General features: G+C 41.9%; 2 protein-coding genes across 3 annotated transcripts in view; both read left to right on the top strand.

The window, feature by feature from the left end:
* The window catches only part of myt1b (myelin transcription factor 1b), a 118693-nt gene extending 112260 nt beyond the window's left edge, over positions 1-6433 (top strand). Inside the window, exons 15-25 of the mRNA XM_058643903.1 lie at positions 573-827; positions 1295-1449; positions 2261-2323; positions 2755-2823; positions 3359-3421; positions 3866-3946; positions 4455-4676; positions 4768-4859; positions 4956-5059; positions 5343-5486; positions 5582-6433. Coding sequence (XP_058499886.1) covers positions 573-827; positions 1295-1449; positions 2261-2323; positions 2755-2823; positions 3359-3421; positions 3866-3946; positions 4455-4676; positions 4768-4859; positions 4956-5059; positions 5343-5486; positions 5582-5725 — 1392 coding nt within the window. The 3' untranslated portion in view covers positions 5726-6433. The remainder of the gene's footprint in view (positions 1-572; positions 828-1294; positions 1450-2260; positions 2324-2754; positions 2824-3358; positions 3422-3865; positions 3947-4454; positions 4677-4767; positions 4860-4955; positions 5060-5342; positions 5487-5581) is intronic.
* Positions 6434-13802: 7369 nt separating this feature from the next.
* On the top strand, positions 13803-19702 carry LOC131469112 (protein-L-isoaspartate O-methyltransferase domain-containing protein 2). Of its 2 annotated transcripts, none has more exons than XM_058643971.1 (7): positions 13803-13930; positions 16855-17015; positions 17129-17279; positions 17420-17522; positions 17596-17767; positions 18638-18761; positions 18911-19702. In XM_058643971.1, the coding sequence occupies exons 2-7, from the start codon at positions 16860-16862 to the stop codon at positions 19441-19443; spliced, it is 1239 nt and encodes a 412-aa protein (XP_058499954.1). In that variant the 5' UTR covers positions 13803-13930; positions 16855-16859; the 3' UTR covers positions 19444-19702. The 2 variants fall into 2 exon arrangements, with proteins under 2 accessions (XP_058499954.1, XP_058499955.1); XM_058643972.1 differs by having other exon boundaries at positions 13803-13958.
* Positions 19703-23160: the final 3458 nt, after the last annotated feature.

Raw genomic sequence — 23160 nt, 5'->3', positions numbered from 1 at the left:
CTTCAAACACAGATTTCCACAATCAAATAAGTTAGAAAATGTGTAGTATATCATTTATTTCACTTTGTCGGTTCAGTTTATTGACAGTGAAAGTAAAATAAAACCATAAACAAAAACATATTAGATTATAAAAGACAATTATACCAGTGTTTCCACACACAGCACCAAACATTCAAAATCATTGCTTTGTATAGTGTGTATGTATTCCTGTGATTTCATAATGCACAATATTTAGAAGCCTTTATTTTAGTTTTTTTTTTTGCCAGTGCCGTACTGGGGTTTGAAACTAATTAATCATATTTGGAAGAGCAGAAGATGGATCATAATTAACAAAACGGGGTATAATGAACAAAGTGTAGGAATATAAACTCCTAAAGCGGCAGAAGATGGATGGAAACTCTTTATGGAGTCAGAGAGCGAGTGAGAAGTAGTGGAGATTCAATACAAACTGGTGGACATTGTGGATTCTCCCAGTGTGGAGTTCCTGAAGTAAACTTTAAGTTCAAGATGAAGAGCCTGTTTCGTTGTGACGCACCACACTTATGAATACCACATTTTTCTTGATTTTCCAGGAAGTGGACATTGAGGTGGATGAGAACGGCACACTGGACCTGAGTATGAAGAAGCCCTTTAAACCCGAGGGCAGCCTGTCTGCCACCAGCCCCGGGGTTCGGTCCCCAGACCCCTCGTCCTCCTCTTCCTCGCTGCATCACGGTGGAAGTAGCGGGATGACGTCACCGAACCTGCACGCCTACAAGCAGGAGGACTGGGAGGGACCGCTGGACTACACCAAACCAAACCGCCACAGGGAAGAGGACATGGACGAGGTCAGTGCAATTATACTCACAGTTTTTCCAGGTTTATTGGCCACAAATGAAGAATTTCAACATAAACAACAACAGAAATATAGTTTACATCACTTTGAGTCTGTGTGTGATACCTTTGCCTGTTACTCAGTTATTTCACTGAAATGTGAGTTTCACAGTGCGATGTTTTCATTGCACTGTGAAACAGAGGTGGTGTGTCAGGTGCATTGCACCATCCTGGCTTTGGCATATGCTAATTTGTACTCCTTTGAACTTTTTCAAAAGAAATATAAAGGGCCCTGAATTTAAATTTTTTATGAGGCCATTCTGCATTTGAAAACATGACTTGTCTACAAAAGAATAAAAGAAGGGATCAGATCAGAGACTTGTGTGCACTGTGAGGTAAAACTGTCTTTGCTTGTAAACAAATATGCAAATAATGACACGGCTTTATACGGCGGATACTTTATTTTATTTGTTTTTCTCAGATGGAACACACTGGCCAGTCGTACGTCTCGTCTGATCAGGAGGACTGTGACATGATGCAGGATTGTCTGGAGGAGAGGAAGTACCCGGGCGAGGTCACGACCCCCAACTTTAAAGTCAAGTTCCAGCCCAAGGACATTAAGAAAGAGCTGCTATCGTAAGTGCAGGCACCTGTCGAGACTCGTGGCTCCGTGCTGCCTTGAGTTAAAGGCTAACTATTATTCATATTTATACAGTAATATACATCAAGTATTTAAATGATGGTTGAATAGCAGTTCAATTAAAGCTTGTGGGGCAGAGAGCTCCACCTCTTTGTGGAGCTCTGGCTTCTGATTGGTTGAAAAAACATTTATTTTCTCCTCGGTAACAGTCACACAACAAACCTGATCAGTAAACACACACTGTCATGTGACCGTGCACCTGAGCCAGCACATGCTGCTGTAATCAGGAAACTTGGATTCCACAGTTCTCTGCAGTTTCAAAACATTCAACTGAATGAAAGTCGTAAAAGGTCTGGGTTTGTGGTCGTCCACACTAAAATGCTGCAGCTGAGCAGCTTTCTAAAACGCTGGGTAGTTTGTGCAGCAGATGTGTTTGGAGCCAAACGTCTGCTTTTTTAAAACCAGAAACACAACAGTGTGTTACTGTCAGACCCTTAGACTGAGACCCACATCACAGACCAGGATTTAGAGATACAGGTTTCACAAAGTCCAGTTCTATTGCTGTATGGAAACCATTTGCTGCAGTGATTCTCAAACACTTGGTCGTTGAAGATACTTTTTGTGTCACAAACTCCTTTGAAGAATTTCCACAATCTCCTGGAAACGATTTGTTCACCAATTCAAAATAGTATTAGGTGTTTGACACAGATACAGTTCTGAAATCATGAAATGAATCACACAAACATGACACGCTGACATACTGTGTGTATATTTACAATAATTCCGCCTCCTTCTCACTCTGTGCAGGTGTCCTACTCCCGGCTGTGACGGCAGCGGCCACATCACTGGAAACTACGCGTCCCATCGCAGGTATCCACCATTCCACAGTTACTGGGCTCTATATTAAAACCCACTAATATGAAACATTAGCTCTGCTGAGACTCCTCCGCTGCCCACTCTGCACCTGAGTCCAAAGCCGGCGCACCACGACTAATTCAAATATTTGATTTGATCCTGACATGCCAGAGGCAATAATGTAGCGTGAGCTCGGGAAGCAAAGACGGTCAATGACTCTGATATGCATCAGTAATTTACTTCTTGCTGTCTGTCCTCTTCCTAAATGACCTTGGTATGCCTTGCATTCTTGATTTCTCTTCAACTCACGGCGTTTTTTTTCCCTCTCTCCTTTCAATCTGCTCACACTGGCTTTTCCTCGCTCCCTCTTTCATCACCCTCTTCTTCTTCTTCTTCTTCTTCTTCTTCTTCTCCTCTCTGTCCTCTGGTCTCCCCCCCCCCCTCAGTCTGTCTGGGTGTCCTCTCGCTGATAAGAGCCTTCGGTCCCTCATGGCGGCCAACGCCCCTGAACTCAAGTATGTCTGCTCTACTCTACACCTTCACTGCCTTTTCACTGCCACTTCACTCACTGCTACTGACACCGGTCCACAGCTACAGCGCTTTATTCTGCGCTTTGCAGCTGCTGCTGCTGCCGCTGCCGCTGCTGCTGCTGCTGCATCTGTCATGGTGTAGGGTTGTTTTCTCTCTCTGTCGATCTGCAGCCAGCTCAAACTGTGCTTGCTTTCACTTCAATCAGTTCATGTAAATGTGAAATGGAATTGTAATTCTTAGCTTTTCACAGCTCACTTTAGACAGATACGGCGAGTGTATAAATGGCAAAGAGCCTGAAAGGAGCAGATTTAGAACAAACAGACAGAGTCGATACAAATATATGGGCAAGAATTAACATACAGACCATTCCACTCATCTGCATAATCCCATATTCACCAGACATCCTGCTACCAAGCACATCCATCCATATATATATATATATATATATATATATATATATATATGCTTTTCTATTGACCTTGTGTATAAAACATGAAGTGTTGCTCTTGTGTCTCGCAGATGCCCCACACTGGGATGTGACGGCTCGGGTCACATCACAGGAAACTACACCTCTCACAGAAGGTAACAAACAACATCACACACACACACACACACACACACACGCAGTGACAGAAGAAGAATGCAAACACACACATACTACGCACACATACACAGTCACATATACACACACACACACACACACACACACACACATACAACAGACAGTCAGAGAGGCCTAGTGACAGTTCATGGTAGATTTAGACAGGGACCACACACACACACACACACACACACACACACACACACTCCTCACACACACACACACACACACACACACACATTTCCACACCATGACATGATGGTACTTTGGGTCGTTTGAGGCGTATTTGAGTGAATCTGGTTTGTTAACAGCGTCTGTAAAAACTCTTCTTCTTCTTCCTTGTAATGTTCTCTCCCTTCAATCAAACACTTTACCAGACGCTTTTTTCAGGCCTATGTTATCAACTCCATACTTTCTGTTTTCAGTCTCTCTGGGTGCCCGCGTGCCAAGAAAGGTGGAATTAAAACTCCTACCAAGGACAACCAGGAGGACTCCGAGCTTTTAAAGTTCGTACCGCCCAGAAAGCCATAATGTCTGCTTTTAGCGAGACTGATGGTATAAGTAAAGTATAGCAAAATAAAACAGCCACAAAAAAAGTCATGAAAAAGAGAGAGAAGGATGATATGCACAGGTAGTCACCTGACCCCCGGAACTGAATCAAAGAAATTCAGGCCCATACTGACTGGAAACACACGTACCTATACTGCAGATACTGATTCTGAATGTAGCTGATGCTAGAATATGGTAGAGTACATGATCAATACATAAGAAATACATGGGCTTCATATTGCATTTGCACACAAAACAGTTAATTAACTGTGTGTTAATAACAGCATGTGCTTAACATTACTTACTTTGAATTACTGTGTAAATAATGTGTGAAAATAGATGTAAGATCATGGATTTTAGCTCAGCAGATGCTTTAAGATGATTATTATTCATTATGTGTCTCTGCACTTCCCCGCCGTCTAACCTCTGTGCCGTCTCTCCTCTCGCTCCCTCTGCTCCCCGCAGATGCCCGGTACCCGGCTGTGACAGTCTGGGCCACATTAGTGGCAAGTACGCCACGCACCGCAGCGCCTACGGGTGTCCGCTGGCGGCCCGCAGACAGAAGGAGGGCCTCCTGAATGGCACGCCCTTCAACTGGAAGGCCTTCAAGACAGAGGGGCCCACCTGTCCCACACAGGGCTGTGATGGCTCCGGACACGCGAATGGAAGCTTCCTCACACACCGCAGGTAAACGGCGCTTTCTCAGTGATAGTGATTTACTCATCTTCAAAAGACGAGCACATTGAAACAACCGCCCCCCCCCTCCCCGTGTCCCCAGCCTCTCAGGATGTCCCAGAGCCTTGTTTGCCAAGAAGAAGGCCAAGTTTCCCTCAGAGGAATATCTGAGCACCAAGTTCAGAGCCAGTGATGGTAAGATTTTTATTTAAATACCAACACTTTCTCACTTTTATCAAGGAAAACAAAAACCAACCCGACACTGTTTTGTTTGCGCTGTCATGTCTGTAGTTTTGGACAACGATGAAGACATCCAGCAACTCAACAAAGAGATCAACGACCTCAATGAGTCTAACAACGAAATGGAGGCTGACATGGTGAACCTGCAGACTCAGGTGTGTGTTTAGACCTGCACTCGACGCGCACTACGACGCGCTGCTGTTTCCACGGTTACAAATGTCACTGAGCGTGTGCTTGATCTGTGTGAGGAACACGAAGAACCCCTGTGAGGCAGGGAGGTCTCACACTTGACCCCACAGATGTTTTTTGTGCATCAAAATGACTAAATAATTTATTGTTTGTTTATTGTTCTGACATTTTGACGATTCAGCAGCGAGTACAAAGGCCTTCAGACGTTCAGAAATATCACTGATACAAACTTTCTTCCACGTGCTGCAGATCTCCTCCATGGAGAAGAACCTGAAGAACATCGAGCACGAGAACAAGATGATCGAGGAGCAGAACGAGGCTCTCTTCATGGAGCTGTCGGGTCTGAGCCGCGCCCTCATCCGCAGCCTGGCCAACATCCGCCTGCCTCACATGGTCAGTACGACGCTTCCTTTGACTGATTTAGACTGAATGTAGCCGCGTGTTAGCGTGATCTTCTCAGCTGAGACTGGTTGTCGTTTGCTCCACAGCAGGAGCCCATCACCGAGCAGAACTTCGACAGCTACGTGAGCACGCTGACCGACATGTACACCAACAAGGACTGCTTCCAGAGCCCGGAGAACAAGGCTCTGCTGGAGAGCATCAACAAAGCTGTGAAGGGCATCAAAGTGTGAGACACACACACACACACACACACACACACACACCGGAGTGTGACGGAGGTAAAGATGGAGGTGACGGCGACTCAAAGAGGAGATGATGATGAAACACTCGACAATATCATGAAATATGATTCAGAAACAAAAAGGGAATTCAGGTTATATCTAAATAAACGGCAACTTAAAAAAAGAAAAAAAAAAAAACTACCCAGGGAGCACTCTGTTTGAAGAAAAAGTGACGCGGACCAAAATCCACACCATGCTGCTGCTGCTGGGATTGAGAGGACGAGCGGATCCTTCAGTCAGGATGGATGGAGACGAAGACTTATGTGACTGGAAACTGTGTGAGGAGGAGGAGGAGGAGGAGGAGGAGGAGGTTTAGTACGCTGTATGTTTACCTGTTGTCTCTTTTGTGTCCTAACCTGCTTCTCTGGAGTCTGAACTGTTGCACAGCTGATCCGTTTTTGGGTTTTTTTTGTGGGCTTTTTTTTTTCTCGCACTTCATGCCAACTAAAGCTACAGCGGAGCACAAACGCGTCAGCATCAAGAAGAGGAAGAGGAAGAGGAGGAGGAGGAGGAGGAGGACGCAGACAATGTGCGGCGAGTTCATGTGTGTGCTCCGGAAGCTTCTTTCTCATTCATGACCACACACACACACACACACACACACACTCCGCAGCAATATGAAGCACGCACCAACACTGAGCAGCTGGACGCCACGGCGACGCCTCAGATTGAGCGTCGGCTCCGTTAAGCTGTAAAAAAACCCTCCGTGTGACGTCATGATGAGATGGATGTTTGTTTTAATGTAAACTGAAATGATGTTAGTTCGTAGTGTGCGCACATTTCAGGTCCAGTCAGTCATATCAGTAGTATTTATCAACATAGGAATTTGCACTTCATTTCAATAATAGTTTTGTGGTACAATAATTATTGTTATATATGAATTATTTAAACCTGTGGACATTTTTAAATTGTAACTTATTGCCATTTATGTTATTGAGGTTTATTTATTTGAAGCAATCTATTTATTCTTATTCTTATTATTCTTATGCTTATTATTATTATTATTATTATTGTTATTATTACAAACTTGTTTTTTGTAACAGACGGGGAAAAAGTGCATCTTTACTGGTTTGTCACAGTCAAAGCAATTTGCAGATGTCTTGCGTCAATATTTTAAGAAACTATAGAGATGATGATCGATGAGGCGTATTTTGTTTTGAGTACTTTTTAAAAAAAACAAAAACCTTTTTAAGTGCAGATGTTTTATAAAATGACAGAATCTTTTGATAATTTTACAAAAACGAGTTCTTTTTTTGGGTTGTTTTGTTTCCTTCCCCCGTTATGTTCTTTGTGTTAATGCTGCGTTCACAAAAAACCCACTGCTGAGAAGAGGAAAGAGAAAGAACAGAGAAAAGTATGTATTTATTATTTATTTAATATGGAAGAAAGAAAAAAATGGACTGGATATGGTTGTATATTTATTTTGTTATTTATGTGCGTGATGTGACGGTTTTTGAGTCTGAGTAGTCTTTTAAAGATCCACTGCTAATATTTAAATAAAGGAACGAGAATCAATTCAAACACTGTTTGATTACTTAGGCGTATATACCTATAGACATACTGTGCCAGCAGCTGATTGTAAAGAAAAACAAAAGAGCAGCCACTGTTGTGTTGCTCTGTGTGTGTTTGCTTTTGTCAGGTGATTGAAAACAAGGAAAAAAACAACAACAACAACATAGAGTTCAAAAATTCAAAAATGTTACCTCTCCCAAGCGCTTTGTAGCGGCCGCCACCGGCTCACCCAAACCTCTGCTTTGATTTCTTTCTTTTCTTTCTTTTCTTTTCTTTTCTTATTGATTGTTTTCATCAGTAAAAATGTATAGAACTTTTATTCCAGCAGCGTTTTAGGCTGGACGTACGAGTCTAAGACACACACACACACACACACACACACATATCCAGTATACTGTAGGATGGCCTCCTTTGACAAACTTCTATCAGATAAACATACACACCCTTGTAGCCTTACTCTAGATTTTAATTTTTTGATGCACAAAGTGCCACTGATTATTAAAAGAAAGGAAAAAAAAAAAGAAAAAGAAGAAAACTCAACTTTCTTTCCTGATTCTTCGCATTTTCTGCAATGTAACAATGTCTGGTCCCGGAGAAAAGACCACGGCATCGCGCGATGGTTTCAGATGCCTTTATTTCTCTGCCACGATGGCCATAAGTACACTATATATACATTCTGTATAAATAGATTTTAAAGATGCTATATATATGAATATAAACATACATATATTTTTCCAGTGTAATTGTTGACTTGCTCTTCTTCTCTTGTATTACCGTACCACTGCTGTCTAGCAGAGAACGTGAGGGGGGGGCACTTATCAGAAAGGAGGCAGTTACACCTTATTTAATATCACTGAAGACCTGCTCAACTGTGGCTTTAAACACAAACGTTGTTGACGATACAGTACAATAATACTTTGATGATTGTTTTCTCTTGATTTTCCTGTCAAAAACATCTACTGTATGTTGTTCTTCGACTCGCTCTGACAAACATGACTGTCCATTTTAAAAACGACATGGTTGGCTCTTTGTTCCTAAGTGTCATGTGAGTTCATGTATATTTGGAAAAAAAAAAAAGCTCATGCCTCTGAATAATGTTCTGCACATAGTGTTTGGCGACATTGTGCAGTTCTTGTTCTTGTTCTTGTTCCTGGTTCCACGGCGGCGCTCGCTCTGATGAGTGTGAACCTGCCTTTGAGTGATTCATCGCAGCTACTGTGGTGTGACGGTGCGATGCTTGTGTGTAACGCTGATGTTTGAAGGCATGTTGTAAATGTTTATTTAGCAAAATGTAGAATGGAACTCCTTTTGTGCACTTTCTAACTGTTGAAAATGCCAGCATTGTGACTCGTGGTGTGGGAGAAACCCTGACAGATTGAGGGCAATAGCAACGTTTTCACCCCCTACACACACACACACACACACACACACACAAAGACCCTGTTCGGACCTGGTTTTCACATTTGTCCTGAGTGATCCCATCAAGGCCAGACTGTATAATATTGGGCTGTAACTAACAACTAATCAGATAAACTTAAAACCCCCACATATACAGCCTAGAAGAGCCTCAGACTGTTTTAAGCAATGACCAAGTTGTCCAGCAGAGGGCACTGTGAGCACAGCTCTCTGGTCATCTGAAGATGACAACAGTCAGTAGTTTAACACCTAGAGGCCCACTCCTTAGCTGTTAGCTTAGCTGTTAGCTAAGGAGTGGAGTTAGCGGAGTCGTCACGTTTGTCAGCAGAGACGGGTTGAAAAGGAGATGACTCACTCCACAAATCACTTCTTGTTCAGCTACACAAAGATGTATGATGGCGTGACTCACAATTATTGAGACTTTAATTAGTCTGGGACTAATTTTGTTGTCAATTTTTGTCAACATTGTCAGCTAATCGTCTTAGCCTCCAGATCTCATCTCAAAAAAACAAACTCAGAGGAAGTTTGAAGCTGAGCTGCATGAACGCAGTCCTCATAGAGCCACAATCATAGACCCCCATCCAATCTGTGTGTAATTCAACTTTTTAATTTCATTTTTATGTCAAATAGACTATTGTAATGTGCAGTAATTTATCCCCATTTTGAGTATACGACCAACAAAAAACCAAAACGTTTCAGCAACCGCTGCAGTACATTTACAATAGACACAAATGTGGTCCCATGACTTCTTACAGTTGTCTTTGTCATTATTGACAAATAAGACATGATCTCTAAGTTCTGAAGGAGACGTACTTTTCCAAAGTCTATGAACGACTCCGCCGTCAGTTATCACCCGAAATCTTTATCGATCTGTGGCAGTTTTTTTACACTAATCAGTGTTTCATATATTTACGTTTAGTCGCTGCCACAACGTTAAAACAGACGGTCACATGGATCGTCTTATTCTCACACAGAACGGTCTGACTCGTCAAAAACACCATTCAAGTGAGGAAACCTCATCTGATGTCACGCGATAACACGAAACACATCCAGGAAACATTTGATGTGAAAATTCTCAGCTCTGTGATGGATTCACTCAGGACGGCACTGAATGGGTCATAACGCACACACACACACGCACACACACACACACACACACACACACACACACACACACACACACACACACACGACAAAGCATTGTCTCACCTGTTTGTTGCCGTTCATGTGGAGAACAACCTGAGTGTTATGTGAGTGAGAGACTTTGCTTTGATTCAGGAGGGGGTTGAAGCTGAAAAGGGCGGCGGTTCTTTTTCCTTTTTCAAAACAAAACAAACAGAAAAAAAAAAACTGAAGAAAACCAAAAGAGACCGACAGGAAGCAGAGTTTGGTTCTCAGGTGACCCGGGACCCGGGGAGTGGGAAGCTGCTGCAGAAACATAGGTCAGCCAGTCAGCTCAGGCTAGAGGCGATCGCAGCGGCTGGATCGAGGCCACGCGTGAAAGCGAGATTGAGAAGCGTGGGAGTGGGAAATTGATTTGCCGCGGCTACACAGTCTCCCGTAATGTTTAAAACGGAGGAGGTGTTTTTGTTGCATAAATGAAAGAAGAATGTCAAAAGCTTTTTTTTGTGACTTTTAAAGCCTCCTCCTCTCCCCTCTCCCTCCTCCCCCCCACATGTCTTGCGTAACCTTTCCTCAGGAAAGATTTGGTACCAGCATTGGTAGCATTATCCTTCCCCTCTGTTGAAAAATGCACGAGAATACGATTGAACACGGCGGAGTGTGAAGACTGTGAATATCCTCCCTAACTTATTTGATATGGCATGACCCCTTTTAAACGTGCTTGATGAAACTGTCTACTGAGGTATGTAAATGAATAACACTGAGGCCATGAACGCATAGCATTTACGCAAGAAGAAAAAAGTCCGAAGCAAAACGCAGCCGTTGTTTCGGTGCCCACGCACTCTGAGTTTTCTGATTTACATAGAAGTGGTGAGTGGTGGTGAGGAGTGAGGAGCTTTATTATTCTGAAAGACGGAAAGACAGAACGGGGCAAAGTTTCCCCTGTGAGGCGACAGGAAATGAAGCAAACGTGATGACACTTTTCAGGGAAACCAGTCCAGACCAAAATCCAGCTGTGCATTTTTTGGGGGGTGGTTTTTTTGGCGTTGGTGTAAAGGAGGGCGGGGATTCACACCTGGTTAGAAACGCTGAGTGGCACTTTTCATCGAGCTGAGCAAAACCAAAAGCCTCCCCCACTTCCTCTCTCCCCCCCCCCCCCCTCCCTGCTGTAGTTTAAAAAGCTGTGTGGTCTTTATCATGTGTGCCTTTCTCACTCCACTCATTTCAAGACTTACTGTGTGTTTACGCCTGGTTCAAATACCACGCTGGGGCGAGGGCGGGGGGATCGATACATCCGTACATCACTCAACCAAAACTTAGAATGGGTGGGGATTGGGGCGGGTGGGCGGGGGTTATTATGCATATAGGGATAGATAGTAAATGTGTCCTTTTACGTGCAGGTAGAGGCCATTTTCTGTTCTGTTACACACAAAAGAAAAAAAAAGAAAAAAGAAAACACAGCAAGCTTTTGTTTTAGGCTAAAGAAACTGTGATCTCACTGTTCAGGTACCAAACTGCATGGACTGTTTCTGTGACGGATCATCATCATCGTCTCCATCACTAGATAATGCATCCGTGTGCAGGGCATTATTTTAAACACGTGGAAGTCTCTGTACATATTTGTATTAAGGAGAAGAAAAAAAACAGTGTTATTGTTGTTGTTATTGAAGACACAAGTTAAAAAATGCTTTAAAAAAAGACGGAAAAAAACTATAAAAACTAAAGAAAAAAAAAAGATGAATAGTTTGTGACAAAGGAAAACAAACAAACATCCACAGCCGAGGCTTGTCCTGCTGACACATTTTTACAGAGATGAGCTATTTTTACTGGTGATTTTCTAGCCGTTGATATTGATATCCTTTTAAAGAAAGTACAAAACTTCCAAAATTACAAGCACTTCCACAAACGATAGATTGTACGGTCATTTTTGTTACTTTTGTAGACGTGGTTGTTACTTTGCTACTGCACCATTTTGTAAAGTGAGACAAGCCTTGGCTGTGAGTCCTCTGGGTTTATTATGATTATTATAATCATTATTCTATTTTAGATTTTATTTTTACTTTTCTTTTTCTTTTTTCTTTCTTTTAATTTGGGAAGTAAAACACTGTAGATGGGCCGAATTTGTGACTGTGTGTTTGTGTACTTGTGTACATGTTCCCCTGTTCCTGTGTCAGTGTTATAAAGCAGAGAAGTGATGTCAGTTATTGTGGGAGTATGAACCATTTTAAATGTTCTCTATGAAAAACACAAATAAACAAACATAGACAAGAAGGACACGCTCGTCTCTCTCTCTCTCTCTCTGTGTGTGTGTGCATGTGTGTGTGTGTGTGTGTGTTTCCTCTTCTTTCTGGCATAAACACTTGACCATGTCAGGATCAGTCGTCCTCATGGAAACCAAAACCTGGTCCTCATGAGGCAGAACCTCATTTCTGAGGAACTGGTAAAGTTAAGGGCTGAGATTTAAATTGTGGTTATGGTTGAAGGTTCTGTTGAGTGTGTATGTGTGTGTGTGTGTGTGTGTAGGTTAGGGTTAGGGTTTAAAACTTTAACTTTAAAAACATGTCTTCACCTTAAAATGTTGTAATTTACGTAACGGGCACTTTGTCCCCATAAGTCAGACAAGTCCCCACAACATGAGGAACACCAGGTACAAACACACAGTAGTAAGTGGTAAACAAAATGGGGGACGTCATTGTGCCGTTTACGTGTACAAGAATTGCTTGTAGATCTTAAATTGAGCAGCACTGACCTCTAGTGGATGATTCGTGAACTTACAGTACATGACTTTTCATCTGAGGCTACTTTTGTTTTCAGATTCCTCCAGAGAAAGACAGAAATTCTCCTTTACAGGTAATCTGATGATTATTGTCAATATTGATTTATTCTTGGAGCTTCTCCCTTGTTTAACGTAATATTATATTAATATGAGTACACGACGATATATTAAAACATAAATACTCTGCTGTACAACACTGACATGAAATAATAAATGTAATAAAGGAATTCAATTCATTTGATGGAAAGAAACTATGTTAAACTTAGACTTATGTCGACCATTGACATTAATCCCTGCCAACTCCCATTTATTCATCATTCATTATCTTTTCTCTCTCTGAAAGACTTCATTTAACTTCTAAGGACAGTTTTTTTAAGTGTAATGTAAATATGAGAGTGTTGGACATCAAGCAATAAATGTTTATTAACTGTCCTATCACTTTAAAGAATCCCTGCATGTTGATCAAACACATCAAATAAATAATAAAAGCACACAATAAAATAATGGGAATAGAGCAAAAGTACATTAAAACAAAGAATCACAATTAATTACAATGAAGAACAGAGAAGAAGTGTCACTATACTACTGAATATTAAAAAACACTTTCTTAATCATGTGTATGAATATATCTGATGGTCAAAGAAAAGAAAAATCATTTTCTATATCGTTCTATTCTCTTTTTTGTGTTTCAGTGACGACAGTAGCAAAAACAATTAATATAAAAAGTGTAAAAACAAAACAAAACAAATGATTCTAGGGCTGCAAGGATGCTGTGATACATCGATTGATTGATTGATTAGTGATTTAATCAATTACTAAATGAATAGTCAGATCATTTGATAACTTTTGATTCATCGATTTGAATCATTTCAATGATTTTATTTCACTTCAATAATAAGTTCTTGTCTTTGCTCCATTTAATAAAGAAATCACTAAACAAAAACAAAAACAAGACATCATTTCCAAGTTTGAAACACTTTATGGACCAAACAAATACTTGATTAATCGAGGAAAAGTAATCGACAGATTAATCGATTGTGGCAAAAACCATTAAATGAAACATCGCTTATAAAATTGAAAGAATACTGTATGCTCCTCATAAATGTAGGTCATCCTCCTCCGCCGCCACGTAACGTACGTACATACGTCACTTGTGACGTCACAGCGTCAGCTGGCTGAATGTTTACATCCAGCAGTTTGTGGCTGATTCTCCGTGTGTGTGTGTGTGTGTCTGCTCTTCTCTGCTCATAACAACAACCACAGGCTGAAGAACCTCGTCGAACCTCGTGGAAGCTCGTGGAAGCTCGTGGAACGTCGTGGAACGTCAGGTACAGCAGCGGCAGTTTGCTGCGTCAGGTTTGTGTGTTTGTGTTTCGTGTCACGGCGGAGTTTGGTCTCCATTTCCCGTCGTTTTCACCGTCAAACGCGGCGGTTCTGTGTTGACCTTCCGCGCTGCGTGACAGACGCTGCTCCTCCGCGCGTGGACCGTGGACTCTCTTGTCCGCGCTCGGGGAAAAAACGTTGGCTCGACGTGAATGTTGTTTTTTTGTGTGGAGCACCTGAGTGGCGCACATAGACAAACCCCGCAGCACAGTGCGGTGAGCTGCGTGAGCTGCGTGAGCTGCGTGACTGTGGATGTGGACGTGTGTGTGATTCTGTGTGTGTGTGTGGGAAATAATAATAACCTGTGTTAGCAAATGCTAAAGCGCCGTTAGCAGGAAGTGTGCGTTTAGCCCACGAGCCTACTAAACCACTTTACTGTCTCACCGTGCGTTACAGTGCCCCCTTGAGGTCGTTTGTGCTAATGTATGAGGTTTTTCAGCATGTGGTCAGCAATTGGTGGCCCGTGGTACCAAAAGTGGCCCGGCCAGCATCAGTAGCTGGCCCGGCAGATGATTTAACACATGTGATCTTTAATGATTTACTTATCTTTGCTATGAAAAGTTCAGTTAAGTTATAGAAAGATCGTTTTGACCATTATTGGTGTTGCAGTGGGGAAACTGTCACAGTAGATAAAAGTAAAGTAAAGATCAAATATATTGTAAAGACATTAACAATACGACTATAAAAAAAGTTGACGACGTACATTATATACAGAATATATATATATATATATATATATATATATATATATACACAGTATGATATTTACAGTATAAACAAGGATTGAACATGAGATATGTGTATTGCACTTCTGTAAAGTATGTTATATCTACTTTTATTCAGAAAATATGAACTTATTCAAATAGATTTTGTTGCTAGAATTCACAGTTAACCTTGACTTTATTTGGTTTATAAAAATACAAAATAGAAACACTGCTGTTGTCATGGTAACGGCCAGTTTGGAGAGTAAATGTCCCGTAAAATAGCGACTTGCATAATGTGAGGCTCAAAGAAGAAGAAGAAGAAGAAGCAGTCGTTCTTAAAACTGACATGATGCACAGTAAATATTAGCAGTGTGAGTATATATCTCGCGCACAGACTATTAGTTGATTAATAAATGAATCATAAGCTATTTGATAATCAATCAATCTGTTTGAGGTTTTTTTTTCTCTGATTTTTCAGCTTCTTAAATGTTTGTAACAAAGAAAATCTTTAAAACTGACTTTTCATTTGTGGACAAACATCAGCGTTTCCAGGGTTTAGAAACACTGATCAAGGTTTTTCAGCCTTGTCGGACATTTTATTTATTTATTTATTTATTTATTTATTTGTTTATCTATATTATTTAACCTTTATTCATACAGGTTATTCCATTGAGACACGACGCAGGCTCTCATTTTCAAGGACAAACACAGAGTTACAGACATATGACGATAAAGGAAATGTGCAAAAGCGTCAAGTGAATAAACAGATTAAAATACTAGGAGCAGGAGGTCCTCGTCAGTGTAGTGAGAGTCACGTCAAAGTTAATCCTAGGCCATTATAACGTTACTCTAATCATATTTGTTTCATTAAATATGATGTCATTGCTTTGGCTTTTGTCTGGATTGTGTGATTTTGACTTCTTAATTATGAGTATGAGCTGATTTCTTTCACCACTGTGATGGTCATCTGAATATCTTTGATTTGGAAACAGAACAAACTGCTTTTCTGATATTTTATAGACCAAAGAAATGACTTGTATTGAGCTGATAAAGCCGACACCGTGAATTTTTTCTCTGATACATTGTCAGTGTGTAATAGGAGTTGTTGAATCATAGCGTTGATGTTAAATGGTCTGGATTTTATTGCTTTGTTATCGTCTTTCGTGGGACAGAGAAGAATACATTTGTCACCAAACTCTCTTTAAAGTGATTGAAAGACGTGTGCTGATGTTGTGATGCAGTGAAGAAGCAGCAGGAGGTTTTGTGCTGAAGTGACACCTCCTCCTCCTCCTCCTCCTCAGCTCATCAGGTTTCCTCACAGGCAGGAGGAGGTGCAGGTGTTTGAATGCTGCTGCTGCTGGTTTACAGCCTCATGACTGTGGGCTGCATTTGTCCACACCTCAGTCAAACTTTAGGCTCTGAAGTTGGTCCAGAGAGTCGTGTGTGTGTGTGTGTGTGTGTGTGTCTTCAGCTTTAGGGTTACATTACATTACATGTCATTTAGCAGACGCTTTTATCCAAAGTGACTTACACTAAGTGCATTTAAACATTTGGGTACAAATAAGAGCTAGAAGTAAGTAAGAGCTTCAAGTAAGACAAACTATGAAGTGCTAGTCATAAGTGCGATGTATAAGTTTTTTTTTTTGGTCAGATATTGTGCTTGGATATCAAAGCACGGTTGGTTATGTTTAACCTTTATTTCATGTCTTTTAACCGATCGTCAGAACTCGTACGTCGGTTTACAACCTGCTACCTCGTTGTTAACCTCAGTCGGTTGAAGAGATCCTCTGAGATCTTCGGGTTCTTGAAGGACCTGGAGAATTTGAAATTGTTAAGAACACCAAGAAAGTCAAAATGAGCTTAGCAGGAGAAGTAGCTCGCTCTGTCAGAAGAAGACTTCTATCGCTGAGGTTGCAAGTTCAAATCCTAGAGTGATCTTTAAAACTTCAGACCAAAAACAGAAATGAAAATCACCAACAAAGTGTTGCTTTGCAGCTCAGAAAGAAAAGCTTGTGCTGTAAAAAAAACACTGCTTTTAGGTTCTGATGGCACAGGGTCAGTTGTTATAGTGTAGTAAGGCGTCCACAAAGTCATAGTTGTCACAAAATGAGACAAAAACTTATTAAAAGTACAAATGTACGTCTGTTCTTTGTCTTTGTTTCTAGTCAGGATGGGTGGAGCTGTGAGTACTGGTGAGGACAACGATGATTTGATTGACAACCTGAAGCAGGCTTACTACATCCGCTCAGACCTGGTGGAGCGAGCTTTCAGAGCCATCGACCGGGCCGACTATTACCTGGACGAATACAGAGACAACGCCTACAAGGTGAGTGCAGTCAAGACACTCACGGCACACGTGCATTAAAAAAACCACCCCAGAGTTTTGCTTGTGTTTGGGGTAAAGAAGCCTCTGCCGCCCTCCTCTGCCGTGCCTGTTAGGACTTGGCGTGGCGACATGGGAACATCCACCTGTCTGCTCCGTGCATCTACTCTGAGGTAATGGAGGCTCTGGATCTCCACCCTGGCCTCTCCTTCCTCAACCTCGGCAGTGGGACAGGCTACCTCAGCACCATGGTCGGCCTCATTCTGGGTATGTGTTTCATCTCTGCTGACCCCAGTGTGGGCTCTCACCTGCACCAAAACCCTGCAGGAGAGTGCTGTGAGTTTCTCTATGGACTTTGGTGCAGGAGAGTAGGTTGTTCACACACGTGGTCTGTGGTCTGTTCACAGGACCGTCTGGGGTGAACCACGGCATCGAGCTGCACGCAGACGTGATCGAGTACGCTTACCAGAAGCTCGACTCCTTCATCAAAACCAGCGACAGCTTCGACAAGTACGTCTCCCGACGTGGTTTGTGTTTTTCCTTTTGCTCCGTCCACCTGTGTTGATCACGTGTCTCTGTTCAGATTTGAGTTCTGCGAACCGTCCTTCGTCATGGGGAACTGTCTGGAGGTTCCTCCAGAGAGCCGTCAGTACGACCGCGTGTACTGCGGCGCCGGCGTGCAGAAGGAGCACAAGGACTACATGAAGAACCTGCTGAAGGTGGGAGGCATCCTGGTGATGCCTCTGGAGGACAAGGTTAGTCATCATGTTTGGAATAGTATGTTTCCTCAGTAGACGTCCTGCGTCCTGCGTCCTGCGTCAGCGAGACGTCGTATCACGACGAGCGGCAACGAGCGACGACCTCGGACGTGACACAAAGGACAAAAATGGAGGACAGCTCTTCTGTCGCCCAATCAGCTGACTCTTCCTGGGTCTAGCTCCTCCCATACTGTACCATTACATTTGTACCTCAACGCCAAATGTTCCAGTTCTGTTCCTAAACCGCTCCACTCGGTGGAAACACGGCTAAACTAAATCACCGGTTTAAAAAGTGTTTTACTCATTAATCGCAGACTCTTAGTATTAGATGAAATGATTTGAGTGTTTTTTTTTTTAAATCAGTTTCTGAAGCCTCTGAATCTCTTGTGTTTGAGGACATTTTAATGTTGTGCTTTGGACAATACTCAGATTTATGTATGAAGACTAATGAAGTCAATCATTTGGATGCTACTAAAGGATCAGATATGAAGTTATGTGAGAATAAGAAACTGAGAATAAACCTGAATAAACACACAGTCATTTCACAAATGGACAAAATAAAGGGATGACTGACAGATTCCACTTCAAAGAATGATTTTAAAGAAAGTGAAATAAGCCTAATTTCTGGGAAATTGTCCTTTTTTTGGCTTAAATGATGATGTTGTGTCATAAGTTTGTGTTAAATAAAGAAGTAAATAGTTGACGGATTGAGCTCAGTCAAATAGAAGAACATTAATTTTCAGTAACATGAACGATTTTCTTTGTTTGTTTTCCTCCTTTTACAGAACGTCACAGTGTGAAAGTGTCTGCACATTTAAAACAACACAAACAAACACACATGTCTGCTTCCTGCTGTGTTCTGTGCAGTTGACCAAGATCACCCGGACAGGCGTGAGCAGCTGGGAGACCAAGAAGATCATCTCCGTGTCCTTCGCCCCTCTGGTGCTGCCCAAACACAGCACCAACGGAAAACCCAAGACCGTCCCACTGCGTGAGTCTCACAGGAACATCTGCAAATATCAGCTTTGTGTCTCACACAGTCCGCCGGGTTTTACCAGCAGACCAATTTGTTGATGTTAAACATACATTTGCATTTTGAGCTAGTGGTGAATTCTCATGAGTGGTTTTTCACGTTTGCAGCCAGGTACGAGGTGCGGACGTTACAGGAACTGGCTCGCATCTGCATCCGTCACACCCTCAGAGTGACCACAGACGGCGGGGACGGCCAGTCGCGCGGCAGAGGCTCCTCCTTCAGCGTGGGCAGGGGTCTGTCGGTGGCCGGCCTCCATAAGTACGGCCCGCGCTTCAAGCGCCGACGCGTCCACCGGCGCCACTGCAACATCCAGGTGGTGGCGTCGCTGGACAGCAACAACAACCAGGGCGAGAGAGCGGTGGACGAGGAGGAGGCCACGGCGGCGGCGGAGGAGAGGGAGGCCCGACAGCACATGAGAGGGAGCGGCAGGGTGACGAGGGGAGTGGTCATGGAAGAGGAGGAGCCGGTGGAGGAGGTGGACGAGGAGGAGGAGGAGCCGGAGGAGGAGGAGGAGGAAGAAAAGGAGACCGGGGAGCTGCTGCGACCTCAGCCGGCCGTGAACGTCCTGAGGGAGCGGATACTCGCTCTGCCGCTGCCCGAGCCTCTGAAGATGTACCTGCTCTTCTACAGAGAGAAATGAACCTTTACGCGGAGCAGCCGGAGCAGCCGGAGCAGCCGGAGCAGCCGGAGCAGCCGAGGCCTCCGTCACCACGAGGCAGGGACACATCACACCTGCCCAAACATGGCTCTCTCCCTCCCTCTGTTTCCCTTCATCCTCTCAGTCATCCATTGTCTTTCCCTCTTTTTTCCTCTGCCTCTTCAGAGGATGAGCCAGTATTCTGACCACAAAAAATCGAATCCCATTGTTACGTCCCAGCTCGTTAAATAAAAGAATTTATTTTACAGGAGTAAAGGAGTAAAGGAGTAAACTCACAAAATAATCTGGCAAACCTTGGGAAATGAGCAGAGGACGCTGGACTCTTGAAAAGAAAGAGCTAAATTACTTATCAGTCTTATCAATACTGGAGTACAACCCACTTTAAATGAACTCAGTTTACTTGAAACAAACAGAACCGCGTGGAACAGCATCGCTTTACCCAGTGAATCTAGACAGGATTAAAAAAAACTGAGGAATCAGTTTGTAGAAGCTGAGGACCGGAGCCCAATTTCCATGGAGTCAAAGCTGCTCACACACAATCACACTCTGACTCTCAAGAGGCGCCCGGTGTGGACTGCACCGGGCGCACCAATCACTGTCCAGTCCACCTGTGACTCCGCCCCACACAGACTAGTTTGCATACCTAACACAACAAGGCTGAATTATGGAGGACGACGACCATCGGCAACAACACCGTCACCATCAGTGAAACTCTCCGTATGTAGAGTGAACATATTACAAAGAGAGATGACCGTCATCACGGCAAATGTCTGCCAACTTCTTAAGAATTAAAACTCAAGTTAAAAAAGTCAAAATTCAAAGGCTTAAAAATCCTCCTGACATGATTTTGCTTTTCTAAATCAGGAGATGAAACGAGCTCCTTTAAGCCCCTCCCCTTTTTTCCATGCACACATTTCATTTTCCTCGTCTCCCACCGTTTCTCTCCATCATCATCATCATCATCATCATCACTCTCTTCTGAAGAGAGAACGACCAGAAAAGACGAAACACACTTATATATAATTCCACTCGTACAGTGATTTAAACCAGCATGATAACGAAACAACAAAAAAATCACATAACTGTTTTTGTGACGACTGACCATGTGCAAGTTTTTGTAAAATGTTGATTTTGAATTCTCAGACTTGAAGTGAAGCGTACATATTGAATTGTTTTGTGAATCATGAAAAGATGAGGCTGCTCTGAAACAGAGTAGCTTTGTTTCCTTCTTCTTCTTCTTCTTCTTCTTCTTCTTCTTGTAGTTTCTAGTTGGACAGGGGCATTATTTCCTTTTTTCTTTTCTGTACCAAAGTTCTGTGCCAAACTGAAGCTGCACGGACTGAACGACCGAAAACACACGGACACAATCACAGTTTTAACCCTTTGAAAGTTTGTATCAGTGTTAAATAGTTAAAAAAAGTGACCTTCGCTCACCCTCGTCAGATACATTGTTAACAGGTGGAATTACACACACACACACACACACATACACACACACATGGATTATATAGGTCATGTTTAACAGCGGGTCCTGGATCAGCCCTTGAGTCAGTGGACCATTTCCTTTTACTCAGACCATTCACATTGGTTTTGGTTGTTGTGCACTTGTATTTCTTCGCTGAATGTAAATGACTATGATGATTTTTTTTCTCTTTTTTTCTTTTCTTTGCACTAATGATGACGATTTTATGCAAATGGCTTGGGTTTTTTTTAATAGAGTTGTGTTATTGACTGCTGTTAATAAAGTCCATAATAAAAGAGAGAGGAGAACGTACTTAGTGCCACTGAAGTGAATCTGCCTGAATGCCTGATTTAGATAAATGCCAAAAAGGTGAGCTGAGGAGGGAGGCGTGGTCTGGTAGCGAATTAGACGTGACAGCATAGACGTTTACAGAAACAAGGAGGAGTCTGGGACAAAGTGTAGACTAAAATAGCCTGTGGCAATATTTGAACACAGTAGCTGCTGTTTGACCAGAGCTCTGGATATTTTTATCAAAACACGTCAACAGTGAAGATTTGCACCTGGATCAACAAATAACAAGGGTTGAGTTACACGTAAACTAGTCAAGAGTAGAGCTGCAACTAACGATTATTTTCATAATCCATTAATCCGTTGATTATTTTCTCAATTAATCGAGTCATTGTTTGGTCCATAAAATTTCCGAAAACGTTAAATTGTTGATCAGTGTTTGTCAAACCTGGAAATAATGATGTTCTCAAATGTCTTGTTTTTGTCCACAAACCAAAATGATTCACTTGTTATGATTTCTTTGTTTATATGGAGCAAAGTAACAAAGAAGATATTCACATTTAAGAAGCTAAAACAATCATTGCACGTCGCATTATTACGAACACCTCTTCAACTCCTTATTACAGTATAACACAAATATCCAATCATCCAAGCACACAGCAGCAACTTAATGCAGTTTAGTCAGAGACAGGGTAAGGACGAGCGGAAGAAGTTCAAATTGAGGAAGAACAATTATTTAACTGTATTGTATTGGTGTTAAAGTGCTGATCTACTCTTGGCTTTAGAGAAAATGGTAAAAAAAAATTCTGTTTCGATTCTGTGGCGAAATTTTGAGCGTGCCTGATGTTCTTGCTGCTGATGTCATCGGGTGCAGGACTTTGCTGGTAAAGGAGTAACATTTGGGTACATTGACCTTCAAAACTTGAAGTATTTAGACAAAGTAGTATTTTTGTGGAATCACCCTTTAAAAGAGACTGACATTTTTATACATAGTTAGTCAAGAGCTACTAACCACTACGCCACCATACCACTCAGATCTTACAGTAAAATTTGACACAAATGTCATAGTTTAGTATGTCGTGCAAAATGTGACAAAAATGTCATAGTTTAGTATGTCGTCCAAAACGTGCCAAAAATGTCGTAGGTTAGTATGTCGCCAAAAATTTGACAAAAAAGTCATAGGTTAGTATGTCGTCCAAAATTTTACCAAAAAGTCATAGATTAGTATGTCGCCAAAAATTTGACAAAAATGTCATAGTTTAGTATGTCGTCCAAAATGTGACAAAAATGTCATAGTTTAGTATGTCGTCCAAAATGTGACAAAAATGTCATAGTTTAGTATGTCGTCCAAAACGTGCCAAAAATGTCGTAGGTTAGTATGTCGCCAAAAATTTGACAAAAAAGTCATAGGTTAGTATGTCGTCCAAAATTTTACCAAAAAGTCATAGATTAGTATGTCGCCAAAAATTTGACAAAAATGTCATAGTTTAGTATGTCGTCCAAAATGTGACAAAAATGTCATAGTTTAGTATGTCGTCCAAAATTAGACAGAAATGTCATAGTTTAGTATGTCGTCCAAAATGTGACAAAAATGTCATAGTTTAGTATGTCGTCCAAAATTTGACATAAATGTCATAGTTTAGTATGTGGTGCAAAATGTGACAAAAATGTCATTGTATTGTATGTCGTCCAAAATGTTCAAAACTTGAAGTATTTTGACAAAGTAGTATTTTTGTGGTATCCCCCTTTAAAAGAGACAATGACATTTTTATACATAGTTAGTCAAGAGCTACTAACCACTACGCCACCATACCACTCAGATCTTACAGTAAAATTTGACACAAATGTCATAGTTTAGTATGTCGTCCAAAATGTGACAAAAATGTCATAGTTTAGTATGTCGTCCAAAATGTGACAAAAATGTCATACTTTAGTATGTCGTCCAAAAT

Source organism: Solea solea, chromosome 11, assembly GCF_958295425.1.
Source record: "Solea solea chromosome 11, fSolSol10.1, whole genome shotgun sequence".
Classification (NCBI taxonomy): Eukaryota; Metazoa; Chordata; class Actinopteri; order Pleuronectiformes; family Soleidae; genus Solea; species Solea solea.
Note: the sequence above shows the minus strand (reverse complement) of the source record. Positions and strands in the feature narration are given on the sequence as shown.